General features: G+C 37.4%; 1 protein-coding gene across 1 annotated transcript in view; it reads left to right on the top strand.

Moving 5' to 3' along the window:
• zc3h7a (zinc finger CCCH-type containing 7A) overlaps nucleotides 1-16,990 on the top strand; it is a 22,282-nt gene extending 5,292 nt beyond the window's left edge. The window contains exons 3-23 of the mRNA XM_015372108.1: nucleotides 5,142-5,181; nucleotides 5,385-5,591; nucleotides 7,695-7,853; nucleotides 9,418-9,498; nucleotides 9,655-9,708; nucleotides 9,797-9,836; nucleotides 9,919-10,262; nucleotides 10,340-10,592; nucleotides 10,700-10,728; nucleotides 10,812-10,956; nucleotides 11,096-11,254; nucleotides 11,515-11,720; nucleotides 13,038-13,138; nucleotides 13,239-13,420; nucleotides 14,972-15,045; nucleotides 15,154-15,287; nucleotides 15,371-15,476; nucleotides 15,587-15,695; nucleotides 15,794-15,927; nucleotides 16,181-16,344; nucleotides 16,431-16,990. Of these exons, the coding sequence (XP_015227594.1) occupies nucleotides 5,142-5,181; nucleotides 5,385-5,591; nucleotides 7,695-7,853; nucleotides 9,418-9,498; nucleotides 9,655-9,708; nucleotides 9,797-9,836; nucleotides 9,919-10,262; nucleotides 10,340-10,592; nucleotides 10,700-10,728; nucleotides 10,812-10,956; nucleotides 11,096-11,254; nucleotides 11,515-11,720; nucleotides 13,038-13,138; nucleotides 13,239-13,420; nucleotides 14,972-15,045; nucleotides 15,154-15,287; nucleotides 15,371-15,476; nucleotides 15,587-15,695; nucleotides 15,794-15,927; nucleotides 16,181-16,344; nucleotides 16,431-16,620 (2,911 nt within the window). The 3' untranslated portion in view covers nucleotides 16,621-16,990. The remainder of the gene's footprint in view (nucleotides 1-5,141; nucleotides 5,182-5,384; nucleotides 5,592-7,694; nucleotides 7,854-9,417; nucleotides 9,499-9,654; nucleotides 9,709-9,796; nucleotides 9,837-9,918; nucleotides 10,263-10,339; nucleotides 10,593-10,699; nucleotides 10,729-10,811; nucleotides 10,957-11,095; nucleotides 11,255-11,514; nucleotides 11,721-13,037; nucleotides 13,139-13,238; nucleotides 13,421-14,971; nucleotides 15,046-15,153; nucleotides 15,288-15,370; nucleotides 15,477-15,586; nucleotides 15,696-15,793; nucleotides 15,928-16,180; nucleotides 16,345-16,430) is intronic.
• The last annotated feature ends 1,502 nt before the right edge of the window (nucleotides 16,991-18,492 follow it).

Genomic DNA, 18,492 nt, shown 5'->3' on the forward strand with positions numbered 1-18,492 from the left:
TCTCTCTGTATTTTTTTTATATCAAAAGCCTGTGATTTTAAATCTACTTTGACCCCTGCGCAGCGGTAACCAAGGCATTACCAAAGCAGAAAGAATAATTTTTTGTTCTTTGCTTTTTTTGAGCAATGAAGATTTTATTGATCTGTGTGCAATGCATAATTTATAGTAGATTAGGAAGTGTTTGCTTTGGGGTGGAAACCTTATATGTCTAAAACCATTCCTTAATCATGGATTTTGTTAGCTTGTCCGTTTGCTATATTAACCAATATGATGTGTTGAACTACATCTGCTATTTTCACAGCTTTTGTGAGACACTTTGATTTAATCGACTAAAACTAATAATAGTTTTCGTCCTTAAGACTAAATGTAAGATGGCTGTCAAAAACAACGCTGTTTGTCACATACATTTATACTTTAAGACCAAGTGAAAGCTAGAAAGGAAGCTGCAGTTCCTTTGTAATAAACACTGTTCTGATTTGACTATTGTTATTAGACAAGTATTTTACTGTCTGTGCTTAGATTTTGTTTCTATGTTGTTAGAAGTCTGGACTATGCTACACAGTGTGATGCTACATTCCCTCTTATCCGTCTAAACCATTTATACTGCTGTGTAGGTTAGCTTTCTCCACAATATAATTCAACATAGCTTCATTTTTATCTAAACCTCTTGTTCCAAGAGAATATAAGTTAAAATGTTCACATTTTTGCCTAAAGTTTGCTGTATGGTTTCAATGTCTTTCCTTTATTATCTTAAACCTATTGAGGATAGAAACAGTGATAGAAACTCTGTTTGAAGAAACCCCACAGATACTTGATATGGTTTAGGTCTGGGGAGGGGCTTGGCCAGTCCGACGCCTTTATCCTCAGTTTTTTTACTTCTGCCAAGTTATGTGTCTTTCTTTCTTTGTCTCTCTGTCTTTATAAGAGGTGACTTGAAAAGATACAAACAGGTTTTAAGGATTTTTTTTTTTTACCAAAGGTGTATATCAGTCCAAGAAATAATCCATTACATGTTGGTGATGATCCTCATTATAATCCAGATACAGGATTAAAAAAAGAAAAAAATTCTTTAACATTATTTGGTGGAACAAGCAGTTCCCCCTTAAACCAGAGAGCGGCAGCAGTGACTATTGACAGCTTCAGCATTGGACTCAAAAAGGTTCACATGTATTATACTGCATTGTATAGATTACATTAATAAACTGTTTCAGTGGAATAATCATAGCTCTCAGTTTTTTGTGAATAAAAACAAATATCCTTGCCTTATATGTAAACGTAATAGTGTGTGTTTTTATATATATATATATATATATATATGTATGTACACACACACATTCTGACATGCTGACATCTCTGATGAGCAGTGCTTTTTTTTTCTATCTACAGGCTCCCTGATCAGCTTTTCTGATTGGTTGATGTAACAGCTTGAGCAGTAAAAGTTCACATTTTCCAACTCCAGCATCTGCTGCTTGTTTAGCACCTTAGATTCTCATGAGACGCTGCTCAGATGCTAGAGATGCGCTGCAGGCTTTGTATGTAAACCTGCTGCTTCTGCTGCTCAAATCTCGTTCAATGTAAACGTAGTAATATACTGAAGACAGAAACACAGGAAAGGTGAGCTGTGCCTCACTCAAAGTCTCGATCTGCTGATGTAACAAGAAAGCAGAGTAAACGAAGAATGTAAGGACAGAACAGGCACATGCTGTACCATATTTATAAACTTGTGGAAGGATTTTAAGTAAATTGTTATCAAAAGTGCACCTCATGCCAAGGAATCATTCATTAAAATTTGGTAATGATCCAGATCATGTGGGAGTTTTAGCTATAGGTGTAAGTCACAATATTATAGGGTTAGATTTTCTGCTGCTTAGTTGTTATTTTTAGAAAGAATGTGATTATCCTGGACTAAGGGGTTTTTTGTCACATCGGAATTCCATGCTGTGGCTGTTTTTCTGAGGGAAGTGTATCATTTATCTGCTTCAGTTTATCACAGTACATTTTGGCATTCGTGGTTCCCATTTAATGCAGCTGGCAGCACTCTACTCCCATCACTGTACATGACTAAAGGTCAGGCAGCCCTTGTTTTTGTAGTCCTTACCTTGTACCCAACACACACACACACACACTTGAAGCAGATCATTTGACCAGAGGTTTGGTTCCTCTCCTCCATCCCCTTAATCTGCCTGTCTTCATCGAACTGTGTGCATATATTTTCGTGCTTTGTAATTTTGCTTGACAGGAATGGAAACACCTTTATGCAGATTGTTGGCTATTGGGTGGGTAAAATATTGATTCATCCATTCATTGCAGTTTTGTTTTTCACATTTCAATATAAAACCCTCTGGTTCAGTTAGCTCTCCCTGGGCAGTGGAAGTCTTTTCGACCAGGCAGTTTTGCTTTTGTTTTGTGGCAACACTGTGAAAGCACCTTCATTTCCACTCCTCTGCTACAGTCAGGCTGATCATTCTAGTGTGCGATTGGAGAGTGGGCCATAAACGACTGCTGGCAGACAGTGTGCTGCAGAAATCCAGAAAAGGTTTGCCATAAAGCCTGGCCAAGGAAAACAAAAAGCCTCTGGTGCATATACCTAGATTCGCATTGCTCTGGCTCCCACTGAGTATTCATCTGTGGAACATTATCTGTCAATCACTGACTGAACAAAATGATATACCATAAGTCCTTATTTATTGCTAGGTATCAAACAGCCTAAAGTTGAGATCAAATAATACGACCTCCACAGAAGAGCACCAACAGTTCTTCCCAATAAATATGTAGTGAACATACTGGAGAGTGATCAAATTATCGACGGTGTAGCAGAACCGTTTCTGCAGAGGTTACTCATGGAGTGAACAGTGTAGCTTTACAAATGCAGTAGCTTCAAAGTTCCTCTTTATTTTGAAAGGTTCAAGTTAAGCTTAGAAGTTAACTGGTGATTCTTGTAGTTTATTTATTGATTATATACTATATCCTGTTGCAGCTCATTATGTTGGCTGTTTGAGATTAAAATTATGACATTAACACTGTTACTATGCGTGTATGTATTTGCTGACCTATATTTCTCATGTAAACCTCGACCCAGCAGTTTAAATGATCCACCCTTTAATTGCTAGTATTACTCTGCATGTGCTGATTTACATAAATGTAAATTCAGTACCCTAATGTTTTTACTTTTGGGCTCCATATTGACATTTAAATGCTTAAAAAATATATCCAATGGTTTACCATGACTATTCAAAGAGACACAAAAACCAGTATCTAAAATGTATTAAGAGGGACATTAAAAACTATGTACTTTTATTGAGTATTCTTCTTGTGGTGTTCTTAACAATTCTTCCCACCTTAAATCTGGTTAATGAATTGACTTCTTTTTCTTTTTTCTTTTTCAGGAAAAATCTGTTTTATTTTCTTGTTACTTGTGCACTCTGTGGGCTCCTTTAGTTCAAAGTGATGTTAGACCATCACTATTTGTTCTTACTCAAAACTGATAAATGAGCAAAAAATGTATAATGGCTGGGCTTACCGACCTGTCCTGCTAGCATTTTTTACAGCTTGTCTTAAGTTGCTCTTTGAGTGAATTAAGTTTTTAGAAATAATTTCTGGGAGGGAAAATATCACATCTGGTATAAAATAAAATCAGATATGATGCTGAGCGTGATCACTTGTCGTCTTGAGCTGAGCTGTTCTGAGTCGAACCAGTCCTGTTAAACCCCCTTATAGTCCTCACCAGCTCCCTGCAGGTCAGTTTCAGGGTGTGGGCAGTTTTAGAATCTGCCTCTTTATCTAGAGAAACAGTTTGTTTTTTCAGATCTTCAGACAGATATTTGCTGTGCGCCATTGTCTTCAACTTCAGGTGAATAATATGAGAAAGTTTTGGACAGAATGACAAACCTGCCCCCCTTCACAGTGAGAGTCACACGGAGAAAGGAAATAATTAATGAAGCTTGATTTGTCTAAGTGTCCTAGTATTCAGTGTTGTCCCATAGGAAGAAAGTAAAATACCTACAAAAATATAGATTTACTGTCTTTTAGAGTGTTAAGAGCAAGCACGTTTAGATCACATCATTCATGACATTTATCACTTGGTGACGGCAAGGATGTGTCAGAGACCCTGGTTTGATTTCTTTTTTCCAAAAAGACATCAATACAGTTTATAGAGATCAGATTTGTTTTAAGTGTAATTTTTAAAAAAAATAATATAATGATCTATTTTCCAGGTTTAACAACTTTAGTCTTTCTAAAGAAAGTAAATCAAGAACCAAATAACTGCATAACAAAATGTAATTTATTCTTTTGTCATCATCTGTTCTTTCAACTGATAGCTGATTAATTATAGACATGTAATGACATCAATAGATTTCAAAACCTTTGTGAAGATTTAATATTAGTTAAGATAGCTTCTTGACTAATGTGTTTGCAGTCTGTTGTCTTAGGCAATATCCTGATGTTAATTATATTTAGACCTATAATCTGTTGGTATTTAGAATAATTAAGTTCGATTAAACAATCATTTGGTTATTAAACTTTGTTCTTGCCTTGGAGCACTTTTTTAAGCTTTGAAATCATCAGTCAAAACTGTGTGGGTATTGTTTTTCATTTTCTAAATCCTGAGATTTGTTTGCTTATTTGCATCCAGCCAGAGGCTAATGGTACTGTACACCCCTACACTGGACTGTTCATTTGTTTTCACCAATGTCACCCAGTCCACTGCTGCCAAAGGCGTCTTCCTGTTGACCCAGGATGTTCGGGCTCGATCTCACTGTCCCCACTTTTGCACAATGCCTGCTGTGGTATTCTTTGAGATAGAACATGTTTTATCACATGGAAGAAAAAAAAAAAACTAAACCTGAATGCACTGTTCTATTGCCTTATTTTTTGGGTTGATTTATGTTAGGAATCAGGGGCTTATAAACTGGAAAACATTCTAATTGTTAATAAACTGATAAACTTGAGCAGTTTAGTCTAGAGATTAATTTAGTATTTGTTGCAGAATTATGGTGGTTCTTTTCTCTTTAAGAGGGTTTATGGGCCTCTAGACTTTGAGATATGCGTTATGTATATAGACATGTATATTTTGTGTGTTTGTGTTTCAAATATAACTAACTTATGGGAGATCTGAAACCTGTTTCGTCTTTTGCTTTTAGATCAACCCTTCCATTTCCTGGAAGCCAAGAGCAGTATGAGGTGAGCTCTGGGAATTTGAATGTGGGTGCAGTGTCTTAAATTTTCCATGAACATGTTTGTTTGACAAGATTAAAATGCAGTCTTTCAAATTAAGTGAAATACTGAAGTTTTTTATTTTATTTTCTTGTTTTCATATATTGATATATACTTCTTAACCTGTAAACATGTTTTTGTTCTCTTGCATTTTTTTCTCCTGTATCCAGGTGTTCATAAAGGACCTTGTGTGGAATCTGTTTGGAGAAGGAAATGATGTGTTTCGAGAGGGAGAATGGACAAAGTCCATTGAGATGTACACAGAGGCACTTAATATAGCAGAATATGCCGATTCGGAGGAAAAAATCTGTGTTCCAACAGGTTTACTGGAAAAACTGTATGCAAATCGAGCTGCTGCTTACCTCAATATTGTTCCAGTAAGTTGGTTTCAGCTGGTTGTAGTGCATCACTTCTGTTCTAGTCTCACTTCCTTTTCTTCTCGGTGAAAAAAAGTTTGCTACTGAGGAACTTAAGCCCATGGGATTCTCCAAAGGGGTTTTCTTGTTATTCAGCTATGGATAACTTGTTCAATTTGTTTGCTCAGAACGAGAGAGTCCTGATATAACCTGGGGTCTGTTTCATGAAGCAGGTGTAACAAATTCAGATTAATATCTGCAACTCTAAATTAATCTAGCCAAGTGTTTGGTTTCACAATGTCTGCTATCAATTAGTTCAATCCATTTTAAGTAGGTCCGCTCAGAGTTAAATGCGTGCGCAACAAGTACAAAAAGCCATTATCAGTGGAGCACAGATTTGACGAGTCACCATGACAACAGGCAACAGGAAGTGCCTATTTCACCCCACTGGAACTAGAGATTGTAATGCAGAAATGCAAGAAAAAAAGAATAATGTGTTTTAAAGAGAGAAACTGCGCTACAGCTACAGAGGAGAGGAAAATGGCAAAGGAGAAGAGCTTGAGTTAATTTGTAAGTTTATATGGAGTGGACTGTGGTAGGCTGTTTTTACATTTATTAAAAGCACTCCTCTCTGTTATTTGCAGATCAATAAAATATGATTCTTTCTGATCAAAATTACACTCCTAGACCTGACTGTAATAATACATTTTCTAAATTACATTTTTGTAGCAGAAACTGAATTTTAGAAAGTAAAAAAAAAAAAAATATTACTAGTAAGAATTAACATTTTAAGTGGTCATTCTGACATTTATCAGCTTGACTGAAAATGCATTAATGATATCCGAAAAACATTTTTTCATTGTTAAAATAATACAAATGCTGGGCAGTAATATTGGGAATATGGATATTTGAAATTAATTAATAGGCATTAAGAATGTTTATTCTAGATGTGGAGAATGTCATTCTGTTTGAAATGGTAATTTAGACAAATACTTTTTTTTCCCCCCCAAATTTCAGGAATACATATTCAGTAAAACTAGTACACATCAAAACGACTGTCCTGTCAACATATATATATTTTTTTTATATGCATAAAACTACGACAAAAATCTGACTATATCAGGAAATAAAACAACGTGATTGGCTGTAAGGAGAGCTGAGACAGTACACATTGAGTTTATAGAAGAAAACCTGCTACCGACCAGGTTAACTCTGGGGAGAATGTTACTACGGTGGCTCAGAGTTTGAGGAAACTCTTTGTGGGGAAAAAAAAAGTTTCCCTGTTTTGTGGTTTAGAAACCTTGGTGTTTTTGGTAAACTTGCTTCATGAAACGGATCCCTGGTCTCATTATGTCAAAACGCATGAGCTTCGTATTTCAGGAGAAGACGCAGGTGTCCTTGGAAGTTTTCTATCTAGAAAACTGAACCATTGTTTGTATCCAGTTCAACCATCTTCTTATCAGCCTGAGAACTGAGAATGAATAGCCAGTCAGACTAATTCATTGGATTCGGCAGCATTTGAATAAAGCTGTAATCCAACTGAGAGAGGTGGTTTAAAAGTGATCGAAGTCCGACCACCCTGCATTGAAACACTTTTCGGGGTATTTTGAATTAGGCATGGTGACATTACTGAGCATGGTGCACTAGAGAGTGATGTGGCGTATTTCTACCTGATTCTGTTGTTATATTTCTTCTAGCATGTTTACATGATGCATCATGCATCTGATCGGGCGGTCTATTCCATATTGCACTTAAGTCCATTTTTTTGTTTTGAACACAAGTGCAATTTAATCCAATCAAAATATTGTGTATGTAAACATGAATACTGATTTTGTTTTTTTGTTTTTTGGCTTGCTAATATTTAAAAACAGACTTCAAAGAGAGTTTTGGACCAGTGTCTGGTTGGTCTTTGGGTTATGATTGCGATCAAGGTTTTAAAATTGAATTTGTGGAAAAGACAACCTAGAATTTTAGAACTAAGGAATTTCTTTTTGCTTCATCTCAATAAAATGACCTTACTGTTTTCAAAATAGGGCACACGCCAATCCAACAAGGTGCAATTTTGTTGCTGTGAAATGAACAGCTCTTTTAAGTAAACACCATTTTTCATCTAATTTCTCCAAGGGACTTTATGACCAAGCTTTAGAAGACTGTGAAAAGGCTCTCCAGCTGAACGAGGGGAACTACAGAGCACTGTACAGAAAAGCAAAAGCCCTGAAGGAGATGGGGAGACATCAGGAGGCCTATGAGGCTGTTGCCAAATGTTCGCTTGCAGTGCCTCAGGTAAGCAGAAGTGTTGGGATTGTTGGAGGTTTTTAAAGTACCGTATTTCCCAGACTATAGGCTGCTACTTTTTCCCCACCCTTTGAACCTTGCGGCTTATAAGAAGGTGCAGTTTTTCTGTGGATTTTGCCTAACTGCCAGAGGGGGAAGTCAAAGTTGGAAATCAAAGAATAAGGGGCAAATTTTCATTTAGCACAACATGCTAGCAGCAGGCTTGGGGGAGAACAAATGTCCTAATTCTCATATTTTGACATTTATTTGCCGCATTAAAGCTGCCGAACCAATGAAGAGACTGGGCTCAGCTCCTGCAGAGAGTTGTTCCAATTTAAGGGGAGAAAAAAATACAGAGACAAAAGTAGGCAGTGATATTTGCTCAGTCGGTGAATACATTAGATTACAGCTGGTTNGTGCAGTTTTTCTGTGGATTTTGCCTAACTGCCAGAGGGGGAAGTCAAAGTTGGAAATCAAAGAATAAGGGGCAAATTTTCATTTAGCACAACATTTCAGCAGCAGGCTTGGGGGAGAACAAATGTCCTAATTCTCATATTTTGACATTTATTTGCCGCATTAAAGCTGCCGAACCAATGAAGAGACTGGGCTCAGCTCCTGCAGAGAGTTGTTCCAATTTAAGGGGAGAAAAAAATACAGAGACAAAAGTAGGCAGTGATATTTGCTCAGTCGGTGAATACATTAGATTACAGCTGGTTACAGCAAAAATGAGATGCCCTGAGAAACAGGCTGGTGGCTATTATAGGTTTTAATTCTACTCTGTTTGCAGATGGAGCAGACATTAAACTCTTCAATCTCTTTCAATCAATGAGCACACTTAAGCCCTTTCTGGTTATGATGACTTATTTTGTTGGTCCTGTGAAGAAGTCTCTGCACTGACTATTTTAAGTATCACTGAGGTGTTAAGAAGTGGAAAAAATAGGAATTATAAATTAACTACAATTTCTACTAGTGTTTCATGGTGTTTCAAGCTGTGTGAAAACCAGGGACAGTGTGACTTCAGCTGATACAGTTAAATATAGTAGAGAAAAGTTTGTTCTTTTCAACCTCTGTCAATCATTGAGCATGGTTGATTTGAAAGTTCATTCTCCTGGGACTTTATGGACTGCTCTAAGACAACTCTGGATCCACTAAAAATAAGTAGTGATTACTCATGGCTGGTAGACTAGGAAAAAAATATTTAATTTCTTTATTCTTTATTTGTCTGGCTTTTAAAAGAGAAACAAAATTTATTTAGAACGTCTAAAATAAACTGAAAACCAACTGAGTCCATCAGTCTCCTGTTAATGCGGGAACCAAAAAAAGTCTAATCAAACAAATGATCAAAGCCTTATGAGTTTGAAAAGGATGGAGGTTAAAATACATCCAGAATAACAGAACTTGGCAAAAAGGAAAGTTTCCAACCTGAAAGAACTTAAGAAAAGGATTTATTTCCTTTATTTAAAAAGCAAAATAAAGATTAAACCACCTGCTTGGGGTTTCTTACGTTTTCCTTGTCTAAAACATGAGGCTGATATACAAAGAGTGTTTCTCAGCTGCTGTTTTGTCTTCCCAGGATTCCAATGTCACACAGCTGACTCAGGACCTTGCCAAAATTTTGGGGTTGAAAATCCGCAAAGCTTATGTAAGAAGTAAGGTATGTGTGAAAATCAGCTTGTTTCCAGCATTGCTCTTCATGGCAATGTTGGTTCAAGTTATCTCTGTCCCTTTATGGGTTTAAAAAAAGATTTAGTAAATATCGGAATCTACACAAGTTCAACACTTTTAATTTTTTATTTTTTTCCTCCAACAGCCTGCCTTGAATGTTTTGCGTGGATCAAGTTATCAAGATGCATCATGTGACAAAGTATGCAACACCCTCAAGGTTTCATCCGGGGAAAAAAACAACACTTTCTCAAGCAATACATTAATCTGTGCTGTTTCTTTATTTTCAGTTTCCTTATGGCTCAGATTCTGTTGAAGATATAGAAAATGGTGAGTTTTACTATCGAAATGTTTTGATCTGGATCTGCAGTTGAGATATAATGTTTTTTTTTTTTGTGTGTGTGTGTTTTAGAAGTGCCTCCATTTGCCCAAGATAGCAGTGTTTTGGCTTCAGGTCCAGCTCCGATACAACCGCCTGTATCAATGCACCCACCTCTGAATGACTCTGTGGTTGATGAACTTCCTCCTAGCAACAGTGTTTTATCTGTACCCCCAACTGAGCCACCGGGGTTCGAGTCTATCCCCCTGCCCGTATCTGCCCCTACATCTGTTCCTCTTTCCATGCACTCGTTTGTAAACGGGTGCCGAACCAGCAAGCCTTGTTCGATTCTTGAATCCAGTCAAGACTTTGACACCGACATCATCGGGGATGACCTAGATGATCTGCTGGACCAAGCTGGCCCTGAACCAGATCTGGTTAGTGGGGGAAGTTAAACCAACTGTAGATTGTTTTTGACTTTTATAGTTAAACCTTTTTGTCTCTTTTTTTTCAGGGCATCCCCATCGTTAAAGGCCCCATTCCTTTGCCAACCAGTATTTCCTCTGGTAGTTCTTTGTCAAGTCCATTCCTGATGCCGTCTGACATGAACCCTTTTTTACACAGTGGTTCACAGCAGTGCACAGTCACTCTACCGCCTCTTTATAACAAGTCAGGATCCAATACTTTATTTGGCATGGACACTTTTCACAGCTTACCCTCACCGCTGGACTCGATGGACAGTCTCCGGATATCAGAATACAAAACAGGTGGGTTACATCTCAGATAAAATGGTTTAGCACAAATTTACATATGTTCCAAAAAGACCGAAGTGAATAAAATTTCATAATTTATTTTTTTGTTCCAATATTTTCAGATTATGCTCATAGTCCCTTCATTCCAACGGTAATTACTCTTAACCAGAAGTTTTAATATGATCATTTTAAATTAGGTACCTTTCTAATTGTTAGCCTTTTTATTAAATCCAGCTGAACCATAAAGATGAGCCAATGGGGATGCCTTTGGGCATGCCTGAAGTGAAGGACCTCCCTGCTGCTGTGGATTTAGCAAAGAACCCTTTAGCTGAGACGCATGAATTCAAGCAAGCTTGCTCAATGTGCTACGTCAAAACAGGTGAGGCATCGTTATGTCAGTGTAGAAAATGTCTCCTCCCAGTCTTGTCGGAGCCGAAACAGATATTTCTTTTTCCTTTTTTAAGGGCTATATGAGCTTGGTGTAAAGTATTCTTTTGTTGTTTTTTTTCTGCATGCAGGTCCTGGAGTATTGGATTACACTCTTCACACTGAAGATCATAAATGCAAAAAGGATGTATTACTTGGCAGAATAAAACATTTACCTGACAAAACGTGGAAGTTGATACGACCTAGACCAACAAAAACACAATATGTAGGACCTTACTACATTTGCAAAGGTGACTTGAATGCAGCTGCACCATCCAAACCACAAACACACTCCCCGACACGTTTCTTTGTTATTAAATGAAATAATTGCTAAACAAATTATAAGAAGACTTTTGTTAGCAACCTTGAACATTTTATGTTTTTTTTTCTTGTTTTTAGAAGAATTGCTTGCAGTTGTGGGTCTCATTAAGCACAATTTAATGGCTGACTCGTTTGTCCTCTAGTTTGGGCTTTCTTAAGTCAATACTAAAATGTTACCTCTGTGTTTCAGAGGTGGCTGTTGGAAAAGAGTGCCTATACCCTGGTCACTGCACATTTGCATACTGCCAGGAAGAGATTGATGTTTGGACTCTAGAGCGAAAAGGATTTATCTCCAGAGAGCTGCTTTTTGATCCTTTTGGGCCAAACTCTAACATCAGGCTAACTGTCCCCAAGATCTTGCAGGAGCATCGAGGGATATTCATGTTTCTTTGTGGGGTTAGTGTTTTTTTATTTCTTTACTGCTTTGCTATTTGACTGAGAGGCTGTTTCTAAACACACTAAGCAGTTTTCAATCATACGACTCACCGGTACTGATGTCAAATCATTAGAACAGATGATTCAGGTTTGCTTTTATCTGATTTCAATGCATTTTCTGTTTTTATTTAACTTTTAAAAAAAAGAAGAAAATCTTATAATCATTATTTAAAAAATATTTTATTGTTGGTCCCTAAGCGAACCCCCTTGTGTTGGAGGAGGGAATTGGCTAAGAGCGGCTGCCCAGGGTAGAGCTGGTGACCAGAGTTTCTCTGGGTTACATCACATCATCAAATACATCAACAGCATAAATCAGTTGAAGAAGGACAGTTTAGACCTGAGAAGGGTACTAAAAAGTTTTAGAAACAAGGCAGGAGCTCAGTAAATCGGCAGTAAATTGGTCAAATAAGTGACTATAGACCACATTATAAGAAATCCATATATACAGATTGTTGGCAACAAAAAAAGTCAACTTTCGAGGTGAGTAGTCCTTTAAATAACATTTAATTCAGTGTCAGTAAAAATTTTAAAGCTCAAATGGGGCTTTTCATGTACATTTTTCTTACAACAGGGGTGGAAGACCAAAACAAAAAGTAGTAATTTAACATGATTATGGTGCAAAGCCGTCTTTTCTTTCCTTGTCCTCAATAAGTAACAGTGGGGAAGCAGACAAGGTAATGTTGGCAAGGTAATTAGCCTGGTTATCTGTATAGCAACCCTGTTGTGTGCTCTTCATTTACTGACATGTAGCTGGTTGTTAGCATGCCACTAAAACAGTGTTACCATAAAAACGTTTAAAGGACGCCACTCCTCCTGACTGAAGATAAAAGTTCAGGGGAATTTCCCTTCCTGTGTCATGTAGCTGACAGAGCATGAAAATATTTTATACAACTGGCAACAACTTCAGCCTTTTTTTCTGACATTATTTGATGGAAGAAAAATCACACCAAAGCAACTGTAATATATATATGTTTATATATATTTATATATTAAAAATATATAAAGGTATAAAAGCTAAGATAATATTGTTAAATGGGTAATAAAGAGACTAAAGTTTGGCTTGACCTACATTTTGGCAGCTTTGATCATATATTAAGTAAAAATACTTCAAATCTATACCATTTCATCAATCTTTATTGTTTCTTCAAGTTGCCAGAAAATATGATTTAAGAACTTGGCTAAAATGATTCTCTCTAAATCTAAAGCCACAACTGTAAATGGTAAATTCTTAGACTTGTCAGAAACTTCCCATTATAATAGTTGTTTGGTGTTTTGCAGGTGTGTTTTGACCACAAGCCCAGAATAATCAGCAAAACCAACAAAGATGACCCGTCTCTTTGCTCTCATCCGGTGACAAAGCATGACTTTGAGACTCATAAGTGAGTCATTCAAATTTTAATTCTCTCTAAAAACGTACTGAAACATTAAAGGGATTATAGGCAAAAGGCTAAAATTCTGACGTCTTTTCTGTTCTTGCAGGTGCCTGGTTCACATTTTGAAGGACAATACGGTTCGCTATTCCAAAATCAGACCTTTGAGTCCCCATAGTCAGTTGGATCTTTGCCGGCATGAAGTGCGTTATGGCTGCGTGAGAGAGGACGACTGTTTCTACGCCCACAGCCTGATTGAGCTGAAGGTCTGGATGTTGCAACATGAACTCGGTAAGTGTGCTATTTAACACATTTTACAAAGAACAACTGTAATATATCATTATCAGCAAATTTTATCGCTGCTGTAACCTTGGAGGAACTGGAAATGAATCTTGACTGGACTAGACTATAAAAAAAGGCCCCTGTGCATTTTGCACAAGCAATGTAGGGACAGCTTAAATTTGTACTATGCTCTATGAGAACCAAGAAGTTTGTCACTGTTCTTGTGGTTAGAAGAATGAGAACAAGGTTTAATGTACCTCTAAAGGGATTCACACCTTATGAGAGTAACCTAAACAAACAGCCACAATAGAATGGCGTAGTTTAAACCATATTCATGTGTTAGAATGACTCACAGTCACAGCAGGGCCAATTAAGGAAAGTCTCTAGTATGATGAAACATTTCCCATAAGGCTACATGCAGCAAATATGGCAAACAGCATTTCTGAATACGATTAAATTAGGCAGCAGAAAACATACCGGTTTATCTTTTTAGATTTTATTTTAAAACGACACAAAAAAGTGGTGTGATTAAATTTCGTGTCTACTTACAAACATTGCATTGCTTATTGCTTATTGTCCCTCATTTAGTTTAGGGATTGTATATTGTTATTTTTACTACTGTTGTACACTTTAATGAATCATCCAACATGTATACAGAAATATATAAACGATTTAGTCTCATCACATAGACAGAATCTAAAGTCCATTATGCTCCTTTGAACCCTGCATCAGGTACTGAATCATGCTTTTAAGAAATGGTTAATTAGCAACATTACTACAATCTTTTTATACTTAGGAAAACCAACAATCTGCATTGGGTGATCTTATTTGTAGCTTATTTTTGGAAAGAGAAACAGTCCAGAGACCTTTCTACAATCCCTCATTCTAAGCATGTAGTAACAGTTGAGAAAATTACCAGAAAGACCTATAACTGAAAGAAACATGCAGCAGAACCAGTCTCACTGTGACCGGCCGCCATCCGCACCCAACTCTGGAACCCTGTAAGGTTATTAAGGTCTGTCTATAGAAAAAATATCAACATGCTTAAAGGTATAGTGGAGGATGTTGTTTTTCCATGTGAATCATCAAAATAAGTGGTCCTCCTAATTGTCAGTCATTCTTGTGATATGTTAACGTAAAGCTGTCTTACGTGCTCATCCACATTTTCACTTACATGTGCTAAGTCTGACATAGTGGAAAATTGCAAATCTTCTTTTGGAAAGTAAGCTTGTATGAGCAATGCAAACAATAACTTTTAAACGGAGTGTTCAAGAGGAGTAATGGGCTCATGCATGCTCACACGCGTTTGATAGGCGCTCCCTCTCGGTATTTTGTACAGGTTTGTGCGTGTGCATTTTTTTTTTTAAGTGGAGTGAGCGAGTGTTTTAAAAAAATTGCGAAAATCCTCCACTAAACCTTTATAGGGTATCCATATATTAGCATGGCATTAGGGAGCCAGGAGTTGAAGGCTATATGAAAACAGGCACATGCTTTATTTCATTGGAAGAAAAAAAATGATGGTTTAAAAAGAGTTTTCACTTAGTTCTTCTCTTCGTGCAGGTATCACTCATGAAAGTATTGTTCAAGAGGCAAAAAAGTATTGGGATAGAACAGCTACCCTGCAAGGAGCTCAGGTACAAAACACAGTGCGTTTGATAGAGCATCCAGTAATTCTGTAAAAACAATAAAAAATGTATATTTATGGTTTCTAGTGAATAACTGTCTTCAAACTATGTCCTTAGTTTTCAAATCCCCAGAGAAGATTTGGTCCTCCAAATCTGAAGATGATGTTTGTTTGTGGCCAATGCTGGAGAAATGGCCAGCTGAGCGAAGCTGACAAAAATAAAAAGTATTGCACAGCTAAGGCACGGCATACGTAAGTATTTCAATTTCTTTCATCTTTAAAAACATTCATTAATGCTCCAAAAACCTAATACATTATTGGTGGATTTGTTTCAGGTGGGCGAAGGACAAGAGAGTTGTGCTTGTAAGTTCCAATGAAAGGAAGAAGTGGACACCAGTAAGACCTCTTCCAACAAAAAAGCCAATCCCATCTCAGTTTGAGGTACACATCCAACATTATTACATACTGCAGTAGCCTGAGTGTGGAAAATGATTTTGCTTGAAGGGATTCCTATGAATCAGTGACTGATTCTTTCTTTGTCTGTTTTTTAGATTTGCATGCACGTGACAGCAGGGAAGAAGTGTCAATACATTGGCAATTGCACATTTGCTCACAGCGTAGAAGAAAGAGACCTTTGGACCTACATGAAAGAAAACAACAGTGAGTTTTTATTAACACTATCTCTCACTTTACTGGATATCAGTAGTGAGATGTAAGGACTTTTTAATGCAGCAGATTAATGGAACGTCCCTCTCTAGTTCCAGATATGGATCAGCTTTATGAGCAGTGGCTGCAGTCTCAGAAGCCGGGCTGGGGTGAAGAGATGTCCAATAATTCTTTCAGGGAGAACGGCAAACAGATCCACATGCCGACAGACTATGCTGAGGAAGTGGTGAGTCGCAGAGCCAGCTCCCTATGCACACACTTCCTGTTTAATTTGACAGCTGGCATGTTTAATGTGGAAATATAATCCATGGTGACAGAGAACCAACAGCTTTTATGTAATGAAGTAAACTTCTAAATAATAAATATCCCATTCTGTACCCTATTGAGAAAAATGTACCCTGTCAAGCCTGGAGTTCTAGTTTAGCTTTTTCCCTGTAATTGACAAGAATACAAAACCGTTTTTTTTTTCCTTTTTGCAGGCTGGCAATCATTGTTGGCTATGTGGTAAAAACTGCAACAGTGAGAAGCAGTGGCAGCAGCATATCACTTCAGAGAAACACAAAGAAAGAGTTTTCAACTCGGAGGATGATCAGAACTGCTGGCAGTACAGATTTCCCACAGGCACTTTCAAAGTTTGTGAGAGGTAAGATCGGATTAAAGCCCTGGTCTCTTCCTGGTGCCTGTTTTCTCTACTGTAGATTTTGATATTTGATGTTGTGTTTTCAACAGATTTCTCAAAGGGACATGCACAGAGGATGAGTTGTGTAAACTGGCTCATGGGGAGCATGAGCTGAGAGAATGGATGGAGCGCAGGGAATTCCTTTTGATGAAACTTGCCAAAGCCAGAAAAGACCATCTTATAGCTCCTAATGACAATGATTTTGGAAAATACAGTTTTCTCCTTAAAGACATTAAATAATAACAGGCTGGAAACACGGATGCTCACTTTCAAATACGGCAGTATTCATTCTTAAGTCAGGTCATTCTTTAAGGCCTCTGCTGGGAGCAGGAAGTAGCCTGATCACAGCATGATTTTTCCAGGAGGGCGTTCAGGACCATCCCTCTGATTGGTGGCTGTCATTAATGGCAAATCTTCAGCGAGCGAACCCTGAAGCTTTGCTACGCATTGTTCAGTAGAACACCTGAAAACTGTAACAATAATAGCATGTGATAAACCTTGATCAGAGACATGTTCCAATGCTTAGTTAACATAAAAAATTTAATTTTCTTTTCAAAACATTTGTATGTCAATAACCTTTCTTGTTTAAGTATTAAACTACTTAAATTGAGTGTTGAAATTCTTGTCTTAATCAGTCAACATACTAAAACTACTAAGGTGCTCGGCCCTTTTAGGATTTTCCCCCTTTTGTTGCCTCACAACCTGGAATTAAAATTTGCTGCATTTATTTTGCAGAATATGTCTACAGGTTTGAAGATGTATTATTTTCTTTGTTGTGAAGCAAACAGCAATATGCCAAAGTAAGAAAAAAAGCTTCTTCCTATAGTCTGCTCTTTCTATTGCCCTTTTTTAGCAGCACTTTAAGCTGCAACTCTCTGGAAGATTCTTGGTTTTGGTTGGTTTTTGCCTGTAAATGGATCTTCCAATCTTGCCTGGGATTTTCAAGTGAAATTAAGTCTGGGCTTTGACTAGGACACTCCAGCACAGTTAAGTGTGCCTCATTAAATCACTTGTGTTGTTTTTAGCAGTTTGCTTTGGATCATACTGCTGGAAGCTCAACCTTTATCCCAGCATACAAATGTTTTTACATCCAGGTGCTTTCATTAGTTGGTTTCTGAAATAGATTACTATACAGAGAGCAGAAAGGTTTTATTTGGTGTATTAGATGTTTTTAACTTATGTAATGCATTAGATGTAGTAATTGATTTAATTTATACAATGGCTGGTCTACACACATAAATATATTGAAGTATAGTAAAGATAAAATGAGTCCCTCTTGGGTGAAATATGTTAGAAATACAGATATACAATTTATTTTTAGTGTCATTTGTGTAGACTTACCAGCACCTGGCAAAAATGGATTCTGATCTGCTTTTGCCTGATAACCGTCCTCATGCGGCTGCACTGGAGGCACTGTGAATGCTGTCATAGATTACAGTGGGTGTGGATTTCAGAGCTGATCCAGACAGTCTAAACTGGGGAGATTGCTTCACAATATCTGTATTTTCCAGCAGTTCCTGCTGATGAAGCACAACCCAGCATGATTTTGCCTCCTCCATGTTTTCTTTTCTTCCTGAGTAATAACTGGATCAGGACAGAGATCTCCCTTAATTGCTGAGAAGATGCATTTTAATCTCACCTAACTATAGCACTATCCTCCAAGCGCTCTCATAGATACAACTTTAGCACCAAGAATTAGATTTTTATTTTTTTTTTCATTGTCACTCTTCCATAAAGCCCAGCTTATGTGGCCAGATACTGCAGTGGATCTCTTTGGTCTGTGCCTCTGGTTAATGCCCCCCCTTGTCTGGTTTGTGATTTTTATTTTGCCATTCGGGAGGACGGCAAAAACTTGCTGGCATTTGAAAAAGCTCCTTGGTCTTGTCTGTGATGCTTCATGCTTAGATGTTTTGCAGCCTTTAGGGCCTATTAGAAAAAGGCAGGTTTATACTGACAGATGTGACTTTAGACTTTCATACTGCTGGACTTCATTAATTGTATAACTCCTCTAAAGTTTGGTTGTATCCAAACTCTTAGGGTTTTAGAGTAGGAGGGTGGATACATATGAACATGTCAAGTTCAGCTTTTTTTAAAAATACATTTATTTTCTCA

This window comes from Cyprinodon variegatus, unplaced genomic scaffold, assembly GCF_000732505.1.
Source record: "Cyprinodon variegatus isolate N-32 unplaced genomic scaffold, C_variegatus-1.0 Scaffold68, whole genome shotgun sequence".
Classification (NCBI taxonomy): domain Eukaryota; kingdom Metazoa; phylum Chordata; class Actinopteri; order Cyprinodontiformes; family Cyprinodontidae; genus Cyprinodon; species Cyprinodon variegatus.